At 41.4% G+C, this 23,815-nt stretch overlaps 1 protein-coding gene across 5 annotated transcripts in view; it reads right to left on the minus strand.

Moving 5' to 3' along the window:
* Positions 1 to 23,815, minus strand: part of DNAH7 (dynein axonemal heavy chain 7) — a 356,587-nt gene that overhangs the window by 174,837 nt on the left and 157,935 nt on the right. For all 5 annotated transcript variants that reach the window (XM_038748902.1, XM_038748901.1, XM_038748903.1 and 2 more), the window contains 4 exons: positions 20,047 to 20,196; positions 13,114 to 13,296; positions 7,887 to 8,063; positions 2,956 to 3,087 (listed from right to left, as the gene is read on the minus strand). In XM_038748902.1, the coding sequence (XP_038604830.1) occupies positions 2,956 to 3,087; positions 7,887 to 8,063; positions 13,114 to 13,296; positions 20,047 to 20,196 (642 nt within the window). The remainder of the gene's footprint in view (positions 1 to 2,955; positions 3,088 to 7,886; positions 8,064 to 13,113; positions 13,297 to 20,046; positions 20,197 to 23,815) is intronic.

The raw sequence follows: 23,815 nt of genomic DNA on the forward strand, positions 1-23,815 counted from the left end.
ATAAGTACTTAACAAATACGACAATTATTATCATTATCATTATTGTAATGATAATTCCTCCCTTTAAAGCCCTACTGGGAGCTCACCTCCTCCAGGAGGCCTTCCCAGACTGAGCCCCCTCCTTCCTCTCCCCCTCCTCCCCCTCTCCATGCCCCCCGCCTTACCTCCTTCCCCTCCCCACAGCACCTGTATATATGTATATATGTTTGTACAGATTTATTACTCTATTTATTTTACTTCTACATATTCATTCTATTTATTTTATTTTGTTAACATGTTTTGTTTTGTTCTCTGTCTCCCCTTCTAGACTGTGAGCCCGCTGTTGGGTAGGGACCGTCTCTAGATATCGCCGACTTGGACTTCTCAAGCGCTTAGTCCAGTGTTCTGCGCACAGTAAGCGCTCAATAAATACAACTGAATGAACGAATGAATGAATGTTGGGTAGGGACCGTCTCTGTATGTTGCCGACTTGGACTTCTCAAGCGCTTAGTCCAGTGCTCTGCGCACAGTAAGTGCTCAATAAATACGATTGAATGAATGAATGAATGGCCCACAGTAAATACTTAACAAATATGACAGTTATTATCATTATCATTATTGTAATTATTATGATTATTAATGAGTGTCAGTGCCAGGCACTGTTCTAAGCGCTGGGGTAGATATAAGGTATGAATGAATGAATGAATGAATGAACGAATGAATAATGAATAATAAGGTTGGGCACAGCACAGTCCCTGTCCAACATAGGGCTCTCACTTTTAATCCCCCCATAATAATAATAATAATGGCATTTGTTAAGCGCTTACTATACGCAAGGCACTGTTCTAAGCACTGGGGTGGATACAAGGTGATCAGGTTGTCCCACGGGGGGCTCACAGTCATCATCCCCATTTTACAGATGAGGTAACTGAGGCTCCGAGAAGTTAAGTGACTTGCCCAAGGTCACCCAGCAGATATGTGATGGAGCTGAAATTCGAACCCGTGACCTCTGACTCCAAAGCCCGGACTCTTCCCACTGAGCTATGCTGCTTCAAAAAGAAGAAGTGCAGTGTGGTTTAGTGGAAAGAGCCCGGGCTTGGGAGTCAGAGGTGGTGGGTTCAAATTCCGGCTCCGCCACCAGTCAGCTGTGTGACTTTGGGCAAGTCACGTCACTTCTCTGGGCCTCAGTTACCTTTATCTGAAAAATGGGGATGAATAACAATAATGATGGTATTTGTTAAGCACTTACTATGTGCCAGGCACTGTACTAAGCACTGGGGGGGACTAAAAGTAAAGTGGGTTGGACAGGGGATCACAGTCTCCATCCCCATTTTCCAGATGAGGGAACTGAGGCCCAGAGAAGTGAAATGACTTGCCTAAGGTCACCCAGCAGACAAGTGGCAGAGGCAGGATTAGAACCCATGACCTTCGGGCTCCCAGCCCCATGCTTTATCTACTAAGCCATGCTGTTTCCCTATGAAGACTGTGAGTCCCACAAGGGACAACCTGATGACCTTGTATCTCCCCCAGCGCTTAGAACAGTGCGTGGCACATAGTAAGCACTTAACAAATACTATTATTTTATTATTATTATTATTATTATTATTAACAACATTATTTTAGAGATGAGGGAACTGAGGCCCAGAGAAGTGAAACGACTTGCCCAAGGACACACAGCAGACAAGTGGCAGAGCCGAGATGAGAACCCACGTTCTCCGACTCCCAGAAAGTGCTCGAATGAGCGCTTAGTCCAGTGCTCTGCACACAGTAAGTGCTCAATAAATACGATTGATTGATTGATTGATTGATTGATTGACTGAACGAATAAACGAATCAGGTCTGGTTTCTTTCCTCTAGGCCCTGCTGCTTCTGTTGTAGTAAGCGCTAAGGAGAGAACGAGCCAGTCAGTCGATGGTATTTACTTCTTCTTCTTCATCCGTTCAATCGTATTTATTGACCACTTACTGTGTGCAGAGCACTGGACTAAGCGCTTGGAAAGGACAAAACACAAGTGGGCAACGGAGAGAGATGGTCACTCATTCATTCATTCCTTCAATCTTATTTATTGAGCTCTTACTGTGTGCAGAGCACTGGACTAAGCGCTTGGGAAGGACAAAGCACAAGTGGGCAATGGAGAGAGACGGTCATTCATTCATTCATTCCTTCAATCGTATTTATTGAGCGCTTACTGTGTGCAGAGCACTGTACTAAGCGCTTGGGAAGGACAAAGCACAAGTCGGCAACAGAGAGCGAGAGACGGTCATTCATTCATTCCTTCAATCGTATTTATGGAGCGCTTACTGTGTGCAGAGCACTGTACTAAGCGCTTGGCAAGGACAAAGCACAAGTGGGCAACGGAGAGAGACGGTCACTCATTCATTCATTCCTTCAATCGTATTTATTGAGGGCTTACTGTGTGCAGAGCACTGTACTAAGCGCTTGGAAAGGACAAAACACCAGTCAGCAACGGAGAGCGAGAGATGGTCATTCATTCATTCCTTCAATCGTATTTATGGAGCGCTTACTGTGTGCAGAGCACTGTACTAAGCGCTTGGGAAGTACAAGTTGGCAACATATACAGTCCCTACAACGGGCTAACAGTCTAGAAGGCATCTACTCTGGTGCTCGGCATCCAGTAAGCTCCTTGTACCAAACGATGAATTATTCTTACCAAAGTCTTCACTCATTCCTTCAGTCGTATTTATTGAGCGCTTACTGTGTGCAATCAATCAATCAATCAATCGTATTTATTGAGCGCTTACTATGTGCAGAACACTGGACTAAGCGCTTGGGAAGTACAAATTGGCGACATATAGAGACAGTCCCTACCCAACAGTGGGCTCACAGTCTAAAATCAATCAATCGTATTTATTGAGCGCTTACTATGTGCAGAGCACTGGACTAAGCGCTTGGGAAGGACAGAGCATTTACTGAGCGCTTAGCGAATCCTAGGACCCAGAGATGAGCAGCCCTTACCTCAAGTAAGGAGTAAATTTCTCGTTCCCCTCTAATCTTCAGTTTGGCTTCGTCGCCGAACTCATCCATCATGCAGTCCATTAGATTCATCAAAGAGCAGACTAAGTTTGTGTCCGAAGTGGGAGATAATTCCTGAAAAATCCGGGGAGGAAGGAAAATAAAAATCCTGGAACACTTTAATATCTCAACATATATTAAAACAAGAGGAAGGGAAAAAAAAATCTGGAATATTTGCATCTTAACATGCATTAAAACAAGAGGAAGGAAAATAAATCTGGAATATTTGCATCTTAAGACATATTAAAATAAGAGGGAGGAAAAAACAATCTAGGACACTGGCAATTCAACGTATTAAAATAAGAGGAAGGAAAAAAAAATCTGGAATATTTACATCTCAACACTTTAAAACAAGAGGGAGGAAAAAACAATCTAGGACACTGGCAATTCAACATATTAAAATAAGAGGAAGGAAAAAAATCTGGAATATTTACATCTCAACACTAAAACAAGAGGGAGGGAAAAGCAATTTAGGACACTGGCAATTCAACATATTAAAATAAGATGAAGGAAAAAAATCTGGAATATTTACATCTCAACACTAAAACAAGAGGGAGGAAAAAACAATCTAGTACACTTGTATTTCGGGGTATTAAAATAAGAGGAAGGAAAAAACAATCTAGGACACTTGTATTTCGGGGGATTAAAATAAGAGGAAGGAAAAAGCAATCTAGGACACTTGTATTTCAACGTATTAAAAGAAGAGGAAGGAGAAAAAAATCTGGAATATTTGCATCTCGACACATAGAACAAGAGGGAGGAGAAAACAATCTAAGACACTTGCATTTCAACGTATCAAAATAAGAGGAAGGAAAAAGCAATCATCTAGGACACTTGCATTTCAACATATTAAAACAAGAGGAAGGAAAAAAATCTGGAATATTTGCATCTCAACACATAGTAAAACAAGACGGAGGAAAAAACAATCTAGGGCACTTGTAATTCAACATATTAAAACAAGAGGAAGGAAAAAATCTGGAATATTTGCATCTCAACACATAGTAAAACAAGACAGAGCAAAAAACAATCTAGGACACTTGCAATTCAACATATTAAAACAAGAGGAAGGAAAAAAAATCTGGAATATTTGCATCAACGCATAGTAAAACAAGACGGAGGAAAAAACAATCTAGGACACTTGCAATTGAACATATTAAAATAAAAGGAAGGAAAAAATCTGAAATATTTGCATCTCAACGCATAGTAAAACAAGAGGGAGGAAAAACAATCTAGGACACTTGCAATTTTAACATACTAAAATAAAATGAAGGAAAAAATCTGGATTATTTGCATCTCAACGCATAGTAAAACAAGAGGGAGGAAAAAACAATCTAGGACACTTGCAATTCAACATATTAAAATAAAAGGAAGGAAAAAAACTGGAATATTTGCATCTCACCGCCTAGTAAAACAAGAGGGAGGAAAAAACAATCTAGGACACTTGCAATTCAACATATTAAAATAAAAGGAAGGAAAAAATCTGGATTATTTGCATCTCAACATACATTAAAACAAGAAGGAGGAAAATACTACGGTCTCAAAAATACCATTTAATGAAAATGCCGTTGATGGATAGATTGGAGAAGCAGCGTTGCTCAGTGGAAAGAACCCGGGTTTGGGACTCAGAGGTCATGGGTTCTAATCCCGGCTCTGCCGCTTGTCTGCTGGGTGACTTTGGGCAAGTCATTTGACTTCTCTGGGCCTCAGTCACCTCATCTGTCAAATGGGGATGAAGACTGGGAGCCCCGCGGGGGAGAAACTGATCACCTTGTGTCTACCCCAGAGCTTAAAATAGTGCTTTGCACATAGTAAGTGCTTAATAAATGCCATTATTATTATTATTATTATTATTATTATTATTATTATTATTATTATTATTATTATTATTACCCCAGCGCTTAGAATAGTTCTTAGGACATAGTAAGCGCTTAACAAATCCTCTCCTCCTCCCCATCCCCCCTGCCCTACCTCCTTCCCCTCCCCACAGCACCTGTATATATGTTTGTACAGATTTATCACTCTATTTATTTTACTTGTACGTATTTACTATTCTATTTATTTTGTTAATGATGTGCATCTAGCTTTATTTCTATTTATTCTGATGACTTGACACCTGTCCACATGTTTTATTTTGTCGGCCGTCTCTCCCTTCTAGACTGTGAGCCCGTCGTTGGGTAGGGACCGTCTCTATCTGTTGGCGACTTGTAATGATAATGATGGCATTTATTAAGCGCTTACTATGTGCAAAACACTGTTCTAAGCGCTGGGGTAGATACAAAGTAATCAAGTTGTCCCACATTGGGCTCACATTTTACAGAGAAGGTAACTGAGGCACAGAGAATAATAATAATAATAATGATGGGATTTATTAAGCGCTTACTATGTGCAAAGCACTGTTCTAAGCGCTGGGGTAGATACAAAGTAATCAAGTTGTCCCATATGGGGCTCACATTTTACAGATAAGGTAACTGAGGCACAGAGAATAATAATAATAATAATGATGGGATTTATTAAGCGCTTACTATGTGCAAAGCACTGTTCTAAGCACTGGGGTAGATACAAAGTAATCAAGTTGTCCCACATGGGGCTCACAGTTTACAGATAAGGTAACTGAGGCACAGAGAATAATAATAATAATGGCATTTATTAACCGCTTACTATGTGCAAAGCACTGTTCTAAGCGCTGGGGTAGATACAAAGTAATTGGGCTCACATTTTACAGAGAAGGTAACTGAGGTACAGAGAATAATAATAATAATAATGATGGCATTTATTAAGCGCTTACTATGTGCAAAGCACTGTTCTAAGCGCTGGGGTAGATACAAAGTAATCAAGTTGCCCCACATGGGGCTCACATTTTACAGATAAGGTAACTGAGGCACAGAGAATAATAATAATAATAATAATGATGGCATTTATTAAGCGCTTACTATGTGCAAAGCACTGTTCTAAGCGCTGGGGTAGATACAAAGTAATCACGTTGTCCTACATTGGGCTGACATTTTACAGATAAGGTAACTGAGGCACAGAGAATAATAATAATAATAATAATAATAATAATAATAATGGCCTTTATTAAGCGCTTACTATGTGCAAAGCACTGTTCTAAGCGCTGGAGTAGATACAAAGTAATCATGTTGTCCTACATTGGGCTCACATTTTACAGATAAGGTAACTGAGGCACAGAGAATAATAATAATAATGATGGCATTTATTAAGCGCTTACTATGTGCAAAGCACTGTTCTAAGCGCTGGGGTAGATACAAAGTAATCAAGTTGTCCCACATGGGGCTCACATTTTACAGATAAGGTAACTGAGGCACAGAGAATAATAATAATAATGATGGCATTTATTAAGTGCTTACTATGTGCAAAGCACTGTTCTAAGCGCTGGGGTAGATACAAAGTAATCAAGTTGTCCCACATGGGGCTCATATTTTACAGATAAGGTAACTGAGGCACAGAGAGTAACAATAATGATGATGATGGCATTTATTAAGCGCTTACTATGTGCAAAGCACTGTTCTAAGCACTGGGGTAGATACAAAGTAATCCAGTTGTCCCACATTGGGCTCACATTTTACAGATAAGGTAACTGAGGCACAGATAATAATAATAATGATAATAATAATAATAATGATGGCATTTATTAAGCACTTACTATGTTCAAAGCACTGTTTTAAGCGCTGGGGAGGTTACAAGGGGATCAGGTTGTCCCACAGGCTCACAGTCTTAATCCCCATTTTACATTTGAGGTAGCTGAGAAGTTAAGTGACTTGCCCAAAGTCACACAGCTGACAACTGGAGGAGGCAGGATTTGAACCCATGACCTCTGACTCCAAAGCCCGGGCTCTTTCCACTGAGCCACGCTGCTTCTCGAATTTGTTGCTGCTACTGATTCCCGTCTACTCGTTATGTTTGTTGCCTGTCTCCCCTCTTCTAATAATAATAATAATCATCATCATCAATTGTATTTATTGAGCGCTTACTATGTGCAGAGCACTGGACTAAGCGCTTGGGAAGTACAAATTGGCAACATATAGAGTCAGTCCCTACCCAACAGTGGGCTCACAGTCTAAAAGGGGGAGACAGAGAACAAAACCAAACGTACTAACAAAATAAAATAAATAGAATAGATATGTACAAGTAAAATACATAAATAGAGTAATAAATATGTACATACATATATACAGGTGCTGTGGGGAAGGGAAGGAGGTAAGATGGGGGGGAGGGAGAGGGGGACGAGGGGGAGAGGAAGGAAGGGGCTCAGTCTGGGAAGGCCTCCTGGAGGAGGTGAGCTCTCAGTAGGGACTTGAAGGGAACAATAACAATAATAATGATGGCATTAATCAAGTCCTTGGGACTTGTACTTCCCAAGCGCTTAGTCATCATCATCATCAATCGTATTTATTGAGCGCTTACTGTGTGCAGAGCACTGTACTAAGCGCTTGGGAAGTACAAATTGGCAACATATAGAGACAGTCCCTACCCAACATTGGGCTCATTGCTCCGCACACAGTAAGCGCTCAATAAAGACGACTGAGCGAATGAACACGCGGCGTCATCGTAACGATTGTGATTATTGTGATTATGGTTGTACATATTTATTACTCTATTTATCTATTTATTTATTTATTTATTTTACTTGTACATTTCTATCCTATTTATTTTATTTTGTTGGTATGTTTGGTTCTGTTCTCTGTCTCCCCCTTTTAGACTGCGAGCCCGCTGTTGGGTAAGGACCGTCTCTAGATGTTGCCAACTTGGACTTCCCAAGCGCTTAGTTCAGTGCTCTGCACATAGTAAGCGCTCAATAAATACGACTGATTGATTGACTGATTATTATTGGCCTAGACCCTTTTCCCGCGGCCTACTTTGGCGTGCTTCCTGATGAATTCCACGGCGACGGGGACGATTCGGTCGAATAAGCCGACGATGAATTCCTTCTGCATCAAGTTGATCCCGGGCGGCAAGAGATTGATCCACGACAGCATCAATGGCCTCCAGCCCAGCATGTGGGGCTCCATGTAGATCATTCCACACCTGGACACCTGAAGGACACCCCGAAAAACACCGTGGCTCAGTGGAAAGATCCCGGGCTTTGGAGTCCGGGGTCGTGGGTTCAAATCCCGGCTCCGCCAACTGTCAGCCGTGTGGCTTTGGACGAGTCACTTCTCTAGGCCTCAGTGACCTCATCGGGAAAGTGGGGTTAAAACTGTGAGCCTTCCCCCCCGCCCCGTGGGACAACCCGATCACCTTGTAACCATCATCAATCATTGGGTAGGGACCGTCTCTAGATGTTGCCAACTTGGACTTCCCAAGCGCTTAGTACAGTGCTCCGCACACAGTAAGTGCTCAGTAAATACGATTGAATGAATGAGCTGCTTCTCACTGTTGCCAACTTGGACTTCCCAAGCGCTTAGTACAGTGCTCTGCACAAAGTAAGCGCTCAATAAGTACGATTGAATGAATGAATGAATGAATCAATCGTATTTATTGAGCGCTTACTGTGTGCACAGCACTGGACTAAGCGCTTGGGAAGTACAAGCTGGCAACATATAGAGACGGTCCCTCCCCAACAGTGGGCTCACAGTCTAAAAGACTGTGACAGTCTAACCTCCCCAGCGCTTAGAACAGTGATTTGCCCATAGTAAGCGCTTAACAAATACCATCATCATTATTATTATTATGAAAACCGCCTGCGGCCAAGGTCAACGTCATTCCTTTAATCGTATTTATTGGGCGCTTACAGAGGGCCACGCATCCCTTCAGTCATTCATTCAAGCGTCTTTATTGAGCGCTGTGAGCCCACTGTTGGGTAGGGACCGTCTCTAGACGTTGCCAACTTGGACTTCCCAACCGCTTAGTACAGTGCTCTGCACACAGTAAGCGCTCAATAAATACAATGGAATGAATGAGCTGCTTCTCACTGTTGCCAACTTGGACTTCCCAAGCGCTTAGTCCAGTGCTCTGCACACAGTAAGCACTCAATAAGTACGATTGAATGAATGAATCAATCGTATTTATTGAGCGCTTACTGTGTGCAGAGCACTGGACTAAGCGCTTGGGAAGTCCAAGCTGGCAACATATAGAGACAGTCCCTACCCAACAGTGGGCTCACAGTCTAAAAGACTGTGACAGTCTAACCTCCCCAGCGCTTAGAACAGTGCTTTGCCCATAGTAAGCGCTTAACAAATACCATCATCATTATTATTATTATGAAAACCGCCTCCGGCCAAGGTCAACGTCATTCCTTTAATCGGATTTATTGGGCGCTTACAGAGGGCCACGCATTCCTTCAGTCATTCATTCAAGCGTCTTTATTGAGCGCTGTGAGCCCACTGTTGGGTAGGGACCGTCTCTATATGTTGCCAACTTGTACTTCCCAAGCGCTTAGTACAGTGCTCTGCACACAGTAAGCGCTCAGTAAATACGATTGAATGAATGAGCTGCTTCTCACTGTTGCCAACTTGGACTTCCCAAGCGCTTAGTCCAGTGCTGTGCACACAGTAAGCGCTCAATAAGTACGATTGAATGAATGAATGAATGAATCAATCGTATTTATTGAGCGCTTACTGTGTGCACAGCACTGGACTAAGCGCTTGGGAAGTACAAGCTGGCAACATATAGAGACGGTCCCTCCCCAACAGTGGGCTCACAGTCTAAAAGACTGTGACAGTCTAACCTCCCCAGCGCTTAGAACAGTGCTTTGCACATAGTAAGCGCTTAACAAATGCCATCATCATTATTATTATTATGAAAACCGCCGGCGGCCAAGGTCAACGTCATTCCTTTAATCGTATTTATTGGGCGCTTACAGAGGGCCACGCATTCCTTCAGTCATTCATTCAAGCGTTTTTATTGAGCACTGTGAGCCCACTGTTGGGTAGGGACTGTCTCTATATGTTGCCAACTTGTACTTCCCAAGCGCTTAGTACAGTGCTCTACACACAGTAAGTGCTCAATAAATACGATTGATTGATTATTGTGGGCTGAGCACTGTACTAAGCGCTTGGAAAGATCATTCGCCAACAGAGAGAGACAATCTCTCCCCAACGATGGGCTCATGGTCTAGAAGCGGGGAGACAGGCCACAAAAAGAAGTTAACAGGCAGTCGTTCATTCATTCAATCATCTTTATTCATTCATTCATTCATTCAATCGTATTTATTGAGCGCTTACTATGTGCAGAGCACTGGACTAAGCGCTTGGGAAGTCCAAGTTGGCAACATCTAGAGACGGTCCCTACCCAACAGCGGGCTCACAGTCTAGAAGGGGGAGACAGACAACAAAACAAAACAGATTAACAAAATAACAAAACATATTAACAAAATATTGAGCTTTATTGAGCGCTTACTGTGTGCAGAGCACTGTACTAAGCGCTTGGAAAGTACAATTTGGCATCAGATAGAGACGGTCCCTACCCAACGAGGGGCTCACAGTCTAGAAGCAGCGTGGCTCAGTGGAAAGAGCCCGGGCTTTGGAGTCAGAGGTCCTGGGTTCGTATCCCGGCTCTGCCAATTGTCAGCTGTGTGACTTTGGGCAAGTCACTTCACTTCTCTGGGCCTCAGTTACCTCATCTGGAAAATGGGGGTTAAGACTCTGAGCCCCAAGTGGGACATCCTGATCACCTTGTAACCTCCCCAGTGCTTAAAACAGTGCTTTGAACAAAGTAAGCACTTAGACAAATGCCATCATTATTATTATTATTAGAAGCAGGGAGACAGGCAACAAACATAACAAGCAGACAGGAATCAGTAGCATCAATAAAATAATAATAACAATAATGTTGGTATTTGTTAAGCGCTTACTATGTGCCAAGCACTGTTCTAAGCGCTGAGGTAGATATAAGGTAAATCAGGTTGTCCCACTTGGGGCTCACAGTCTTAATCCCCATTTTACAGATGAGGTAACAGGCCCAGAGAAGTGAAGTGACTTGCCCAAGGTCACACAGCTGATAAGTGGCTGAGTCGGGATTAGAACCCACGACCTCTGACTCCCAAGCCCAGGCTCTTTCCACTGAGCCACACTGAACAGAAGGGTAGGGACTGTCTCTATATGTTGCCAACTTGTACTTCCCAAGCGCTTAGTACAGTGCTCTGCACACAGTAATCAATGATGATAATAATATTAATGGTGATGAGGGTATTTTTTAAGTGCTTAGGAAGGGACAGGCACTGTACTAGACTGTGAGCCCACTGTTGGGTAGGGACCGTCTCTATATGATGCCAACTTGTACTTCCCAAGCGCTTAGTACAGTGCTCTGCACACAGTAAGCGCTCAATAAATACGACAATGAATGAATGAAGCGCTGGGGTGGATGCGTGGTCAGCAGGTTGTCCCCCCGTGGGGCTCACAGTCTTCATCCCCATTTTCCAGATGAGGTCACTGAGGCCCAGAGAAGTGAAGTGACTTGTCCAAAGTCACCCAGCTGAAGAGTGGCGGAGCCGGGATTAGAACCCAGGTCCTCTGACTCCCAAGTCCGGACTCTTTCCACTGAGCCACGCTGCTTCTCGATTACAGATATACACACATCGAAAGAAGTGTAAAGGATTGAATAGGATTGACTAGTCTCCTTCTAGACTGTGAGTATTTATTGAGCGCTTACTGTGTGCAGAGCACTGTACTAAGCGCTTGGGAAGTCCAAGTTGGCAGCATAGAGAGACAGTCCCTACCCAACAGTGGGCTCACAGTCTAGAAGGGGGAGACAGAGAACAAAACCAAACATATTAACAAAATAAAATGAATAGAATAGATATGTACAACTAAATAAATAAATGTTCATTTAAATTTAAATAATAAATGATAAATAAATAAATACTTAAATTTAAATAATAAGTAATAAAATAATGAATGAATATTTATTTAAATTCAAACGAATATTTATTTAAATTCAAATAATAAATAATAAAATAATGAATAAATATTTATTTAAATTCAAATAATAAACATTTATTTAAATTCAAATAATAAATAATAAAATAATGAATAAATATTTATTTAAATTCAAATAATAAACATTTATTTAAATTCAAATAATAAATAATAAAATAATGAATAAATATTTATTTAAATTCAAATAATAAATAATAAAATAATGAATGAATATTTATTTAAATTCAAATAATAAACATTTATTTAAATTCAAATAATAAATAATAAAATAATGAATAAATATTTATTTAAATTCAAATAATAAATAATAAAATAATGAATAAATATTTATTGAAATTCAAATAATAAATATTTATTTAAATTCAAATAACAAATAATAAAATAATAAATAAATATTTATGTAGATTCGAATGATAAATAATAAAATAATAAATAAATATTTATTGAAACTCAAATAATAAATATTTATTTAAATTCAAATAATAAATAATAAAAGGATAAATAAATATTTATTTAAATTCAAACAATAAATAATAAAATAATAAATAAATATTTATTTAAATTCAAATAAATAATAAAATAATAAATAAACATGTATGTAAATTCAAATAATAAAATAATAAATAAATATCTATTTAAATTCAGATAATAAATAATAAAACAATAAATAAAAATTTATGTAAACTCAAAAAATAAATAATAAAATAATAAACAAATATTTATTTAAATTCAAATAATTAAAAATAAAATAATAAATAAATATTTATTCGCTTAAATTTAAATAATAAATAATAAAATAAAAATATTTATTTGTTTAAATTTAAATACATAATAAAATATTTATTTAAATTTAAATAATAAATGATAAAATAATAAATAAATAATAAATAATAAATACATGAATACATAATAAAAATGAATTAGAGGAAGCACATCTCCGTCCTCGTTGGTGACACTCCATTCGGCCCTCGCGGGCGGGGACCGTGTCTGTCGATTGTCGTATCGGACTCTCCCACGCGCTCAGTCCAGCGCTCTGCACACTGTAAGTGCTCAATACATAGGATGGAATGAAGGAGAGAGCGAGTGGATCGGGCCTACCAACAGACGTCGAGCTTGGACTTCCCAAGCGCTTAGTACAGTGCTCTGCACACAGTAAGCGCTCAATACATGCGATTGATTGATTGATTGATTGAGAAGGGACACTCACCGTGGCGGGGGAGGCCACTTCCAGATCCATCGGCTCGAAAATAAGGCTCATCTGGGGAGACATCTGGATGATCTCGCCGCTCATGAGGCAGAGCTTTTTGTTGTCGTCCAAAACAGTGTTCATGTTCTCAATCCACACGGCGTCCACCGGCCCGTCGAAGATGAGCCACTTCCGATCTGGAGTCTAGAAGACAGAGGCCGGCGAGGGATGGCCAAGGCCAATTGATCCATCCGTCGGTCATATTTTATAATACTACTACTACTAATAATAGCATTTATTAAGCGCTTACTATGTGCAAAGCACTGCTCTAAGCGCTGGGGAGGTTACAAGGTGACCAGACTGAGCCCCCTCCTTCCTCTCCCCCTCCTCCCCCTCCCCATCAATCAATCATATTTATTGAGTGCTTACTGTGTGCAGAGCACTGTAGTAAGTACAAGTTGGCAACATATAGAGACGGTCCCTACCCAACAGTGGGCTCACAGTCTCCTTACCTCCTTCCCCTCCCCACAGCACCCGTATATATGTATATACATTTGTGCGGATTTATTACTCTATTTATTTTACTTGTACATATTTATTCTATTTATTTTATTTTGTTAGTTTGTTTGGTTTTGTTGTCTGTCCCCCTTTTAGACTGTGAGCCCACTGTTGGGTAGGGACCGTCTCTATGTGTTGCCAACTTGTACTTCCCAAGCGCTTAGTCCAGTGCTCTGCACACAGTAAGCGCTCAATAAATACGATTGATTGATTGATTGATTGTTGGGTAGGGACCGTCTCGATATTTTCCCAATTTGTACTTCCCAAGCTCTTAGTACAGTGCTCTGCACACAGTAAGCTCTCAATAAATACGATTCATTGATTGATAGATTGATTGTTGGGTAGGGGCCGTCTCTATATGTTGCCAACTTGTACTTCCCAAGCTCTTAGTACAGTGCTCTGCACACAGTAAGCGCTCAATAAATACGATTGATTGATTGCTCCTCCAAGCTAGCTCTCTTCCTCCTTTCAAAGCCCTACGGAGAGCTCACCTCCTCCAGGAAGCCTTCCCACACTGAGCCCCCTTTTTCCTCTCCTCCTCCCCATCCCCCTTGCCCTCCCTCCTTCCCCTCCCCACAGCACCTGTAGAGATGTTTGTACAGATTTATCACTCTATTTATTTGACTTGGACATATTTACTATTCTATTTATTTTGTTAATGATGGGCATCTGGCTTTAATTCTATTTGTTCTGACGACTTGGCACCTGTCTCCATGTTTTGTTTTGTTTTGTTGTCCGTCTCTCCCTTCTAGACTGTGAGCCCATTGTTAGGTGGGGACCGTCTCTAGATGTTGCCAACTTGGACTTCCCAAGCGCTTAGTACAGTGCTCTGCACACCATAAGTGCTCAATAAATACGATTGAATGAATGAATGAATGACCATAAGCGCTCAATAAATAATAATAATAATGATGGTATTTGTTAAGCACTTACTGTGTGCAAAGCACTGTTCTAAGCGCTGGGGTAGATACAAGGTTATCAGGTTGTCCCAGGTGGGGCTCACAGTCTTAGTCCCCATTTTTACAGATGAGGTAACTGAGGCACAGAGAATAATAATAATAATGGTGGTATTTGTTAAGCGCTTACTATGTGCAAAGCACTGTTCTAAGCACTGGGGGGATACAAGGTGATGAGGTTGTCCCACTTGGGGCTCACAGTCTTAATCCCCATTTTCCAGATGAGGTCACTGAGGCACAGAGAAGTGAAGTGACTTGCCCAAAGTCACACAGCTGGAGTCGGGATTCGAACCCATGACCTCTGACGCCAAAGCTCGGGCTTTTTCCACTAAGCCACACTGCTTCCCCATAATACGATTGAACGAATGAATGAAAGGCTGGATTTTTAGCAACATCGTGAAACTCGAACCGACAGGATTTAGTGACCGATTGGTTGAATAATGATAATAATAATAATAATAATAATGATAATAATAATGGCATTTGTTAAGCGCTTACTATGTGCAGAGCACTGTTCTAAGTGCTGAGCACTGTTCTAAGCGCTGAATGAGGGAGAGGAGTCAAGGAAGACACCAAGGTTTCGGGCTTATGAGACGGGAAGGACGGTGGTGCCGTCTACAGTGATGGGAAAGTCGGAAGGAGGGCAGGATTTGGGTGGGTATAATATTAATAATAATGGTATATGTTAAGCACTACATGCCAGGCACTGTATTAAGCGCTGGGGGAGATACAAGCAAATCGGGCTGAACACAATCCCTGTCCCACGTGGGGCTCACAGTCTTCATCCCCATTTTGCAGATGAGGTCACTGAGGCACAGAAAAGTGAACCGATTTTCCCAAGGCCACACAACAGACAAGTGGCAAAGCTGGGATAATAATAATGGCATTTGTTAAGCGCTTATTATGTGCAAAGCACTGTTCTATGCGCTGAGGAGGTTACAAGGTGATCGGGTTGTCCCACGGTGGGCTCACACTCTCCATCCCCATTTGACAGATGAGGGAACTGAGGCACGGAGAAGTGAAGTGACTTGCCCAAAGTCACCCAGCTGACAGTTGGCGGAGCCGGGATTTGAACCCAGGACCTTCTGATTCCCAGGCCTGGGTTCTATCCAATACGCCGGGTGCTTAGAAGGTCTGTTTTAGACGTTTAGGTGACCAGAGGACATCCAAGTGGAGATTCATTCATTCATTCTTCATATTTATTGAGCGCTTACTGTGTGCTGAGCACTGTACTAAGCGCTTGGAAAGTCCAAGTTGGCAACATCTAGAGAGGGTCACTACCCGACAGTGGGGCTCACAGTCTAGAAGGGGGAGACAGACGACAAAACAAAACATGTGGACAGGTGTCAAGTCACCAGAATAATAATTATAATTAATAGAGTAATTAATAGATTAATAGATGTCCATCATCATCACAGAAGCAGCCATAAAAATAAGAAGAGGACCCAGGTGCTATGGGGGAACATGCAAATTATTTTTATCTTTTTATCTTCTTTTTCTTTTTAAATTCTTTTTATCGAACATCTCTGGTTCAGCAATGTGGCAAATTTTCTCCAACTAGCAAATCTGCTAACATTCATTCATTCCTTCAATCGTCTTTACTGAGCGCTTACGGTGTGCAGAGCGCTGTACTAAGCGCTTGGGAAGGACAAGATGTGAGCCCACTGTTGGGTAGGGCCTGTCTCTATATTTTGCCAACTTGTACTTCCCAAGCGCTTAGTACAGCGCTCTGCACACAGTAAGCACTCAATAAATACGATTGATTGATTGATTGATTGACAAGTTGGCAACATAACATTAACAGTCTTATGCAGAGAGGTATCTTGCATCATACATTAATTAGTAAGCTTCATCAAAACCCCAAGGGACAACCAGATTTTGGATAAATCGGAACAAATGTTTCCAAAGAGCTTCTTAGTCTTGCCTTAAGTCCACTTTTACAAGGAACATTTATCTATCCCTCTGATTCAGATCAAGTGGTGATTTATGTTAGAAGCCTGATTTATTTGATTTATTTGTTTATTTGATTTATTTGAGGAACCTGAAGATGACAAATCCAGTTTAGGTTCCATTTCCCCAAAGGGTAAGTTTCCCCCAGAGAAAAACAAGTTTACTAACATGCCTTGAAGGCCGGAAGAAATGCGAGGCTGCAGAGGGGGAGAGAGATGAGCAACTCAGTGGAAAGAGCATGGGTTTTGGAGTCATTCATTAATTCCATTCATTCATTCATTCATTCATTCAATCGTATTTATTGAGCGCTTACTGGGTGCAGAGCACTGGACTAAGCGCTTGGGAAGTCCAAGTCGGCAACATATAGAGACGGTCCCTACCAAACAGTGGGCTCACAGTCTAGAAGACTAGACTAGTCTAGAGTCAGAGGTCATGGGTTCAAATCCCGACTCCGCCACTTGTCAGGTGTGTGACTTTGGGCAAGTCACTTCACTTCTCTGGGCCTCAGTGACCTCATCTGTCAAATGGGGATGAAGACTGTGAGCCCCCCGTGGGACAACCTGATCACCTTGTAACCTCCCCAGTGCTTAGAACAGTGCTTTGAACATAGTAAGCACTTAATAAATGCTATTATTATTATTATTATTATTATTATTATTATTATCAGCTCTCCCTCCTACTTAGACCATGAGCCACATGTGGGATAAGGACCGTGACCCAACTGATGAACTTGGGGATGAAGAGTGTGAGCCCCCCATGGGACAACCTGATCACCTTGTAACCTCCCCAGTGCTTAGAACAGTGCTTTGAACATAGTAAGCGCTTAATAAATGCTATTATTATTATTATCATTATTATTATTATTATTATTATCAGGTCTCCCTCCTATTTAGACCATGAGCCCCATGTGGGATAAGGACTGTGACCCAACTGATGAACTTGGGGATGAAGACTGTGAGCCCCCGGGGGACAACCTGATCACCTTGTAACCTCCCCAGTGCTTACAACAGTGCTTTGAACATAGTAAGCACTTAATAAATGTTATTATTATTATTATTATTATTATTACTATTATTATTATTATTTTTATTATCAGCTCTCCCTCCTACTTAGACCGTGAGCCCCATGTGGGATAAGGACTGTGATCCAACTGCTGAACTTGGGAATGAAGACTGTGAGCCCCCCATGGGACAACCTGATCACCCTGTAACCTCCCCAGCGCTTAGAACAGTGCTTTGCACATAGTAAGTGCTTAATAAATGCCATTATCATTATTATTATTATTATTATTATACATACCACAGCGCCTCAAACAGTGCTTAACACATAGTAAGCGCTGAACGAATACCATCAAGAGAGTTTCCCAAAATGCCGAATGATGAAAACGCTTACAAGCCGCTAAAGGTGCCATCCAGAAAGCCACGCCCCAGAACTGGTTCCGGCCCTGATTCCTATTATTATTATTATTATTAATAATAATAATAATAATAGTGGTCTTAAGGTGGGTAAAGCACAGGCCTAGGAGTCAGAAGGTCATGGGTTCTAATCGTGACTCTGCCACTCGTCTGCTGTGTGACTTGGGGCAAGTCCACATGTCTGCTGTGTGACCTTGGGCAAGTCACTTCACTTCTCTGGGCCTCAGTTCCCTCATCTGGAAAATGGGGATGAAGACTGTGAGCCCCAAGTGGGACAACTTGATCACCTTGTATTACTCCCCAGCGCTTAGAACAGTGCTCCGCACATAGTAAGCGCTTAACAAATGTTATTATTATTATTATTATTAAGTCACAGTGGGTAAGGACCGTCTCTGCTGCCGATTTGTACTTTCTAAGCGCTTAGTACAATGCTCTGCACACAGTAAGCGCTCAATAAATCCGATTGAATGAATAAATACGATTGAATGATTGAATAAATACGACTGAATGAAGTCATTTAACTTCTCTGTGCCTCAGTTACCTCATCTGTAACATGGGGATGGAGACTGTGAGCCCCACATGGGACAGGACTGTGTCCAACCCAATTTGTTTGGATCCTCCCAAGCGCTTAGTACAGTGCCTGGCACCTAATAAGTGCTTAACAAATACCACAATTATTTATTATTATTATTATTATTATTATTATTATTATGTGAACAGTGCTCAGCGCTTAGAACAGTGCTTTGCATGTAGTAAGCGCTTAACAAATGCTATCCACTTGTCAGCTGGGTGACTCTGGGCAAGTCACTTCTCTGGGCCTCAGTGACCTCATCTGCAAAATGGGTATGAAGACTGTGAGCCCCCCAGCGCTTAGAACAGTGCTTTGCACATAGTAATTGCTTAATAAATGTTATTATTATTATTATTATTATCATTATGTGCCTAGTACTGTTCTAAGTGCTGGGGAAGATGCAATCTAATCAGTTTGAACACAGTCCCCGTCCCACAAGGGGCTCACAGATTTCACCCCCATTTTTTTACTCCAGGCTCTGCCACATGTCTGCTGTGTGACCTTGGGCAAGCCACTTCACTTCTCTGGGACTCAGTTCCCTCATCTGTCAAATGGGGATGAAGACTGTGAGTTCCACGTGGGACAACCTGATCACCTTGTATGCCCCCCAGTGCTTAGAACAGTGCTTGGCGCATAGTAAGCACTTAACAAATACTATTATTATTATTATTATTATTATTATCATTATCATTATCATTATTATTCTCTTTGTCTCAGTGCCCTCACCTGTCAAATGGAGATGAAGACTGTGAGTTCCACGTGGGACAACCTGATCACCTTGTAACCCCCCAGTGCTTAGAACAGTGCTTGGCGCATAGTAAGCACTTAACAAATACCATTATTATTATTATTATTATTGTTATTATTATTATTATCATTATTATCATTATTATTATTATTATTCTCTGTGTCTCAGTTCCCTCATCTGTCAAATGGAGATGAAGACTGTGAGTCCCACGTGGGACAACCTGGTCACCTTGTAACCCCCCAGTGTTTAGAACAGTGCTTGGTGCATAGTAAGCACTTAACAAATATTATTATTATTATTATTATTATTATTATTATTATTATTATTATTATTATTATTATTATCATTATTATTATCATCATCATTATTATTATTGTCATTATTATTATTAGTAGTATTCTCTGTGTCTCAGGTCCCTCATCTGTCAAATGGAGATGAAGACTGTAAGTCCCACGTGGGCCAACCTTATCACCTTGTATCCCCCCAGTGCTTAGAACGGCGCTTGGCACAGAGTAAGCACTTAACAAATACCATCATTATCATTATTATTATTATTTTCTGTGCCTCAGTTCCCCCATCTGTCAAATGGAGATGAAGACTGTGAGTCCCACGGGGGACAACCTGATCACCTTGTATCTCCCCCAGCGCTTAGAATGGTGCTTGGCACATAGTAAGCACTTAACGAATACCACTATTGTTTATTATTATTATTATTATTATTATTATTATTATTATTATTATTATTATTACACTTACCACTGAAGAAGCGAAGGCTCGGAAGCTGACGGCCAGGATGCCATCAGACCACTCGTGGGACACGGCGTCGAACTGTCCGTAGAGCTGGCCCATGGACACCGACTTCGGGTTGATCACCGTGATCTGAACCTTGTTCTCCTCTATCAGACCCTGGAGACCAACAGTGGATTCTCGTTAAATAATAATAATTAATAATAATAATAATAATAATAATAATAATAATAATAATAATAATAATAATAGTGACTATGTGCCAAGTACTGTTCTAAGCACTGCGGGGGATACAAGGTGATCATGTTGTCCCCCGTGGGGCTCACAGTCTTCATCCCCCTTTGACAGATGCGGGAACTGAGGCTCAGAGAAGTGAAGTGACTGGCCCAAGGTCACACAGCAGCCATGTGGGGGAGCCGGGATTAGAACCCATGACCTCTGCCTCCCAAGCCCGGGCTCTTTCCACTAAGCCACGCCGCTTCATAATGATGGCATTCATTAAGTGCTTACTATGTGCAGCGTGGCCCAGTGGGAAGAGCCCGGGCTTTGGAGTCATCATCATCATCATCAATCGTATTTATTGAGCGCTTACTATGTGCAGAGCACTGTACTAAGCGCTTGGGGAGTACAAATTGGCAACATATAGAGACAGTCCCTACCCAACAGTGGGCTCACAGTCTAAAAGGGGGAGACAGAGAACAATCCAAACATACTAACAAAATAAAATAAATAGAATAGATATGTACAAATAAAATAAATAAATAGAGTAATAAATATGTACAAACATATATCATCATCAATCGTATTTATTGAGCGCTTACTATGTGCAGAGCACTGTACTAAGCGCTTGGGAAGTACAAATTGGCAACATATAGAAACAGTCCCTACCCAACAGTGGGCTCACAGTCTAAAAGATATATATATATACACATATATACAGGTGCTGTGGGGAAGGGAAGGAGGAAGGGAATGAGTCCGAGGTCATGGGTTCAAAACCCGGCTCCGCCACGTCAGCTGGGTGACTTTGGGCCAGTCACTTCACTTCTCTGGGCCTCAGTTCCCTCATCTGCCAAATGGGGATTGAGACTGTGAGCCCCCCGTGGGACAACCTGATTGCCTTGTAACCTCTCCAGCGGTTACAGCAGTGCTCTGCACATAGTAAGCGCTTAATAAATGCCATCATTATTACTATTATTAGTCTCCAGGCCTCAGTGACCTCATCTGCCAAATGGGGATTAAGACTGTGAACCCCACGTGGGACAACCTGAGACTGTGAGCCCACTGTTCGGTAGAGACTGTCTCTATACGTTGCCAACTTGTACTTCCCAAGCGCTTAGTACAGTGCTCTGCACACAGTAAGTGCTCAATAAATACGATTGAATGAATGAATAATAATAATGATGGCATTTATTAAGCGCTTACTATGTGCAAAGCACTGTTCTAAGCACTGGGGAGGTGACAAGGTAATCAGGCTGTCCCCCGGGGGGCTCACAGTTTTAATACCCATTTTCCAGATGAGGGAACTGAGGCCCAGAGAAGTGAAGTGACTTGCCCAAAGTCACCCAGCTGACAGTTGGTGGAGCCAGGATTTGAACCCATGACCTCTGACTCTCAAGCCCGGGTTCTTTCCACTAAGCCACGCCGCTACATAATGATGGCATTTATTAAGTGCTTACTATGTGCAGCGTGGCCCAGTGGAAAAAACCCGGGCTTTGGAGGCCGAGGTCATGGGTTCAAAACCACTCGTCAGCTGTGTGACTTTGGGCCAGTCGCTTCACTTCTCCAGTCCTCAGTGACATCATCTGCCAAATGGGGATTAATCGATCAATCAATCAATCGCATTTATTGAGTGCTTATTGTGTGCAGAGCACTGTACTAAGCGCTTGGGAAGTACAAGTCGGCAACACAATTAAGACTGTGAACGCCACGTGGGACAACCTAATCAATCAATTAATCAATCGTATTTATTGAGCGCTTACTGTGTGCAGAGCACTGGACTAAGCGCTTGGGAAGTACAAGTTGGCAACGTACAGAGACAATGAGCTTGTATCTACCCCAGCGCTTAGAACAGGGCTTGGCACATAGTAAGCGCTTAACAAATGCTATTATTGGCACATAGTTAAGTGCTTAACAAATACTACTTGAGAACTATGAAGCAGCGTGGCTCAATGGAAAGAGCCCGGGCTTTGGAGTCAGAGGTCCTGGGTTCAAATCCCAGCTCGGCCACATGTCAGCTGTGTGACTTTGGGCCAGTCACTTCGCTTCTCTGGGCCTCAGTTCCCTCAACTGTAAAATGGGGATGAAGACTGTGAGCCCCCCGTGGGACAACTTGATCACCTTGTAACGTCCCCAGCGCTTAGAACAGTGCTTTGCACATAGTAAGCCCTTAACAAATACCATCATTATTATTATTAATGAGCTTGTATCTACCCCATCATCATCATCAATCGTATTTATTGAGCGCTTACTATGTGCAGAGCACTGTACTAAGCGCTTGGGAAGTACAAATTGGAAGTACAAATTGAAATTGAAGACTGTGTAAGCCCCCCGTGGGACACCTTGATCACCTTGTAACCTCCCCAGCGCTTAGAACAGTGCTTTGCACATAGTAAGCACTTAACAAATACCATCATTATTATTATTAATGAGCTTGTATCTACCCCAGCGCTTAGAACAGGACTTGGCACATGGGAAGTGCTTAACAAATGCTATTATTGGCACATAGGAAGTGCTTAACAAATACTATTATTAGGGCTTGGCACATAGTAAGTGTTTAACAGATACTATCAATCAATCAATCAATCAATCGTATTTATTGAGCGCTTAATGTGTGCAGAGCACTGTACTAAGCGCTTGGGAAGTACAAGTTGGCAACGTATAGAGACAGTCTCTACCCAACAGTGGGCTCACAGTCTGAAAGGGGGAGACACTTTATAATAATAAATAATAATAATAAAATAATAATAATACTATTATATTATTATTATTATTATTCCCTATCAATCATCATCATCAATCGTATTTACTGAGCGCTTACTGTGTGCAGAGCACTGGACTAAGTGCTTGGGAAGTACAAGCCGGCAACACAGAGAGACAGTCCCTACCCAACAGTGGGCTCACAGTCTAAAAGGCGGAGACACTTTCTAATAATAAATAATAATAATAACACTATTATTATTATTATTATTATTATTATTATTCCCTATCAATCATCATCATCAATCGTATTTATTGAGCACTTACTGTGTGCAGAGCACTGGACTAAGTGCTTGGGAAGTCCAAGGTGGCAACATATGGAGACAGTCCCTACCCAACAGTGGGCTCACAGTCTAAAAGGGGGAGACACTTTATAATAATAAATAATAATAATAACAATAATATTATTATTATTCCCTATCAATCATCATCATCAATCGTATTTATTGAGCACTTACTGTGTGCAGAGCACTGGACTAAGCGCTTGGGAAGTACTAGTCGGCAACATATAGAGACGGTCCCTACCCAACAGTGGGCTCACAGTCTAAAAGGGGGAGACACTTTATAATAATAAATAATAATAATACTATTATTATTATTATTATTCCCTATCAATCATCATCATCAATCGTATTTACTGAGCGCTTCCTGTGTGCAGAGCACTGTACTAAGCGCTTGGGAAGTACAAGCCGGCAACATAGAGAGACAGTCCCTACCCAACAGTGGGCTCACAGTCTAAAAGGCGGAGACACTTTATAATAATAAATAATAATAATAACACTATTATTATTATTATTATTCC

Source organism: Tachyglossus aculeatus, chromosome 7 (genome assembly GCF_015852505.1).
Source record: "Tachyglossus aculeatus isolate mTacAcu1 chromosome 7, mTacAcu1.pri, whole genome shotgun sequence".
NCBI lineage: Eukaryota > Metazoa > Chordata > Mammalia > Monotremata > Tachyglossidae > Tachyglossus > Tachyglossus aculeatus.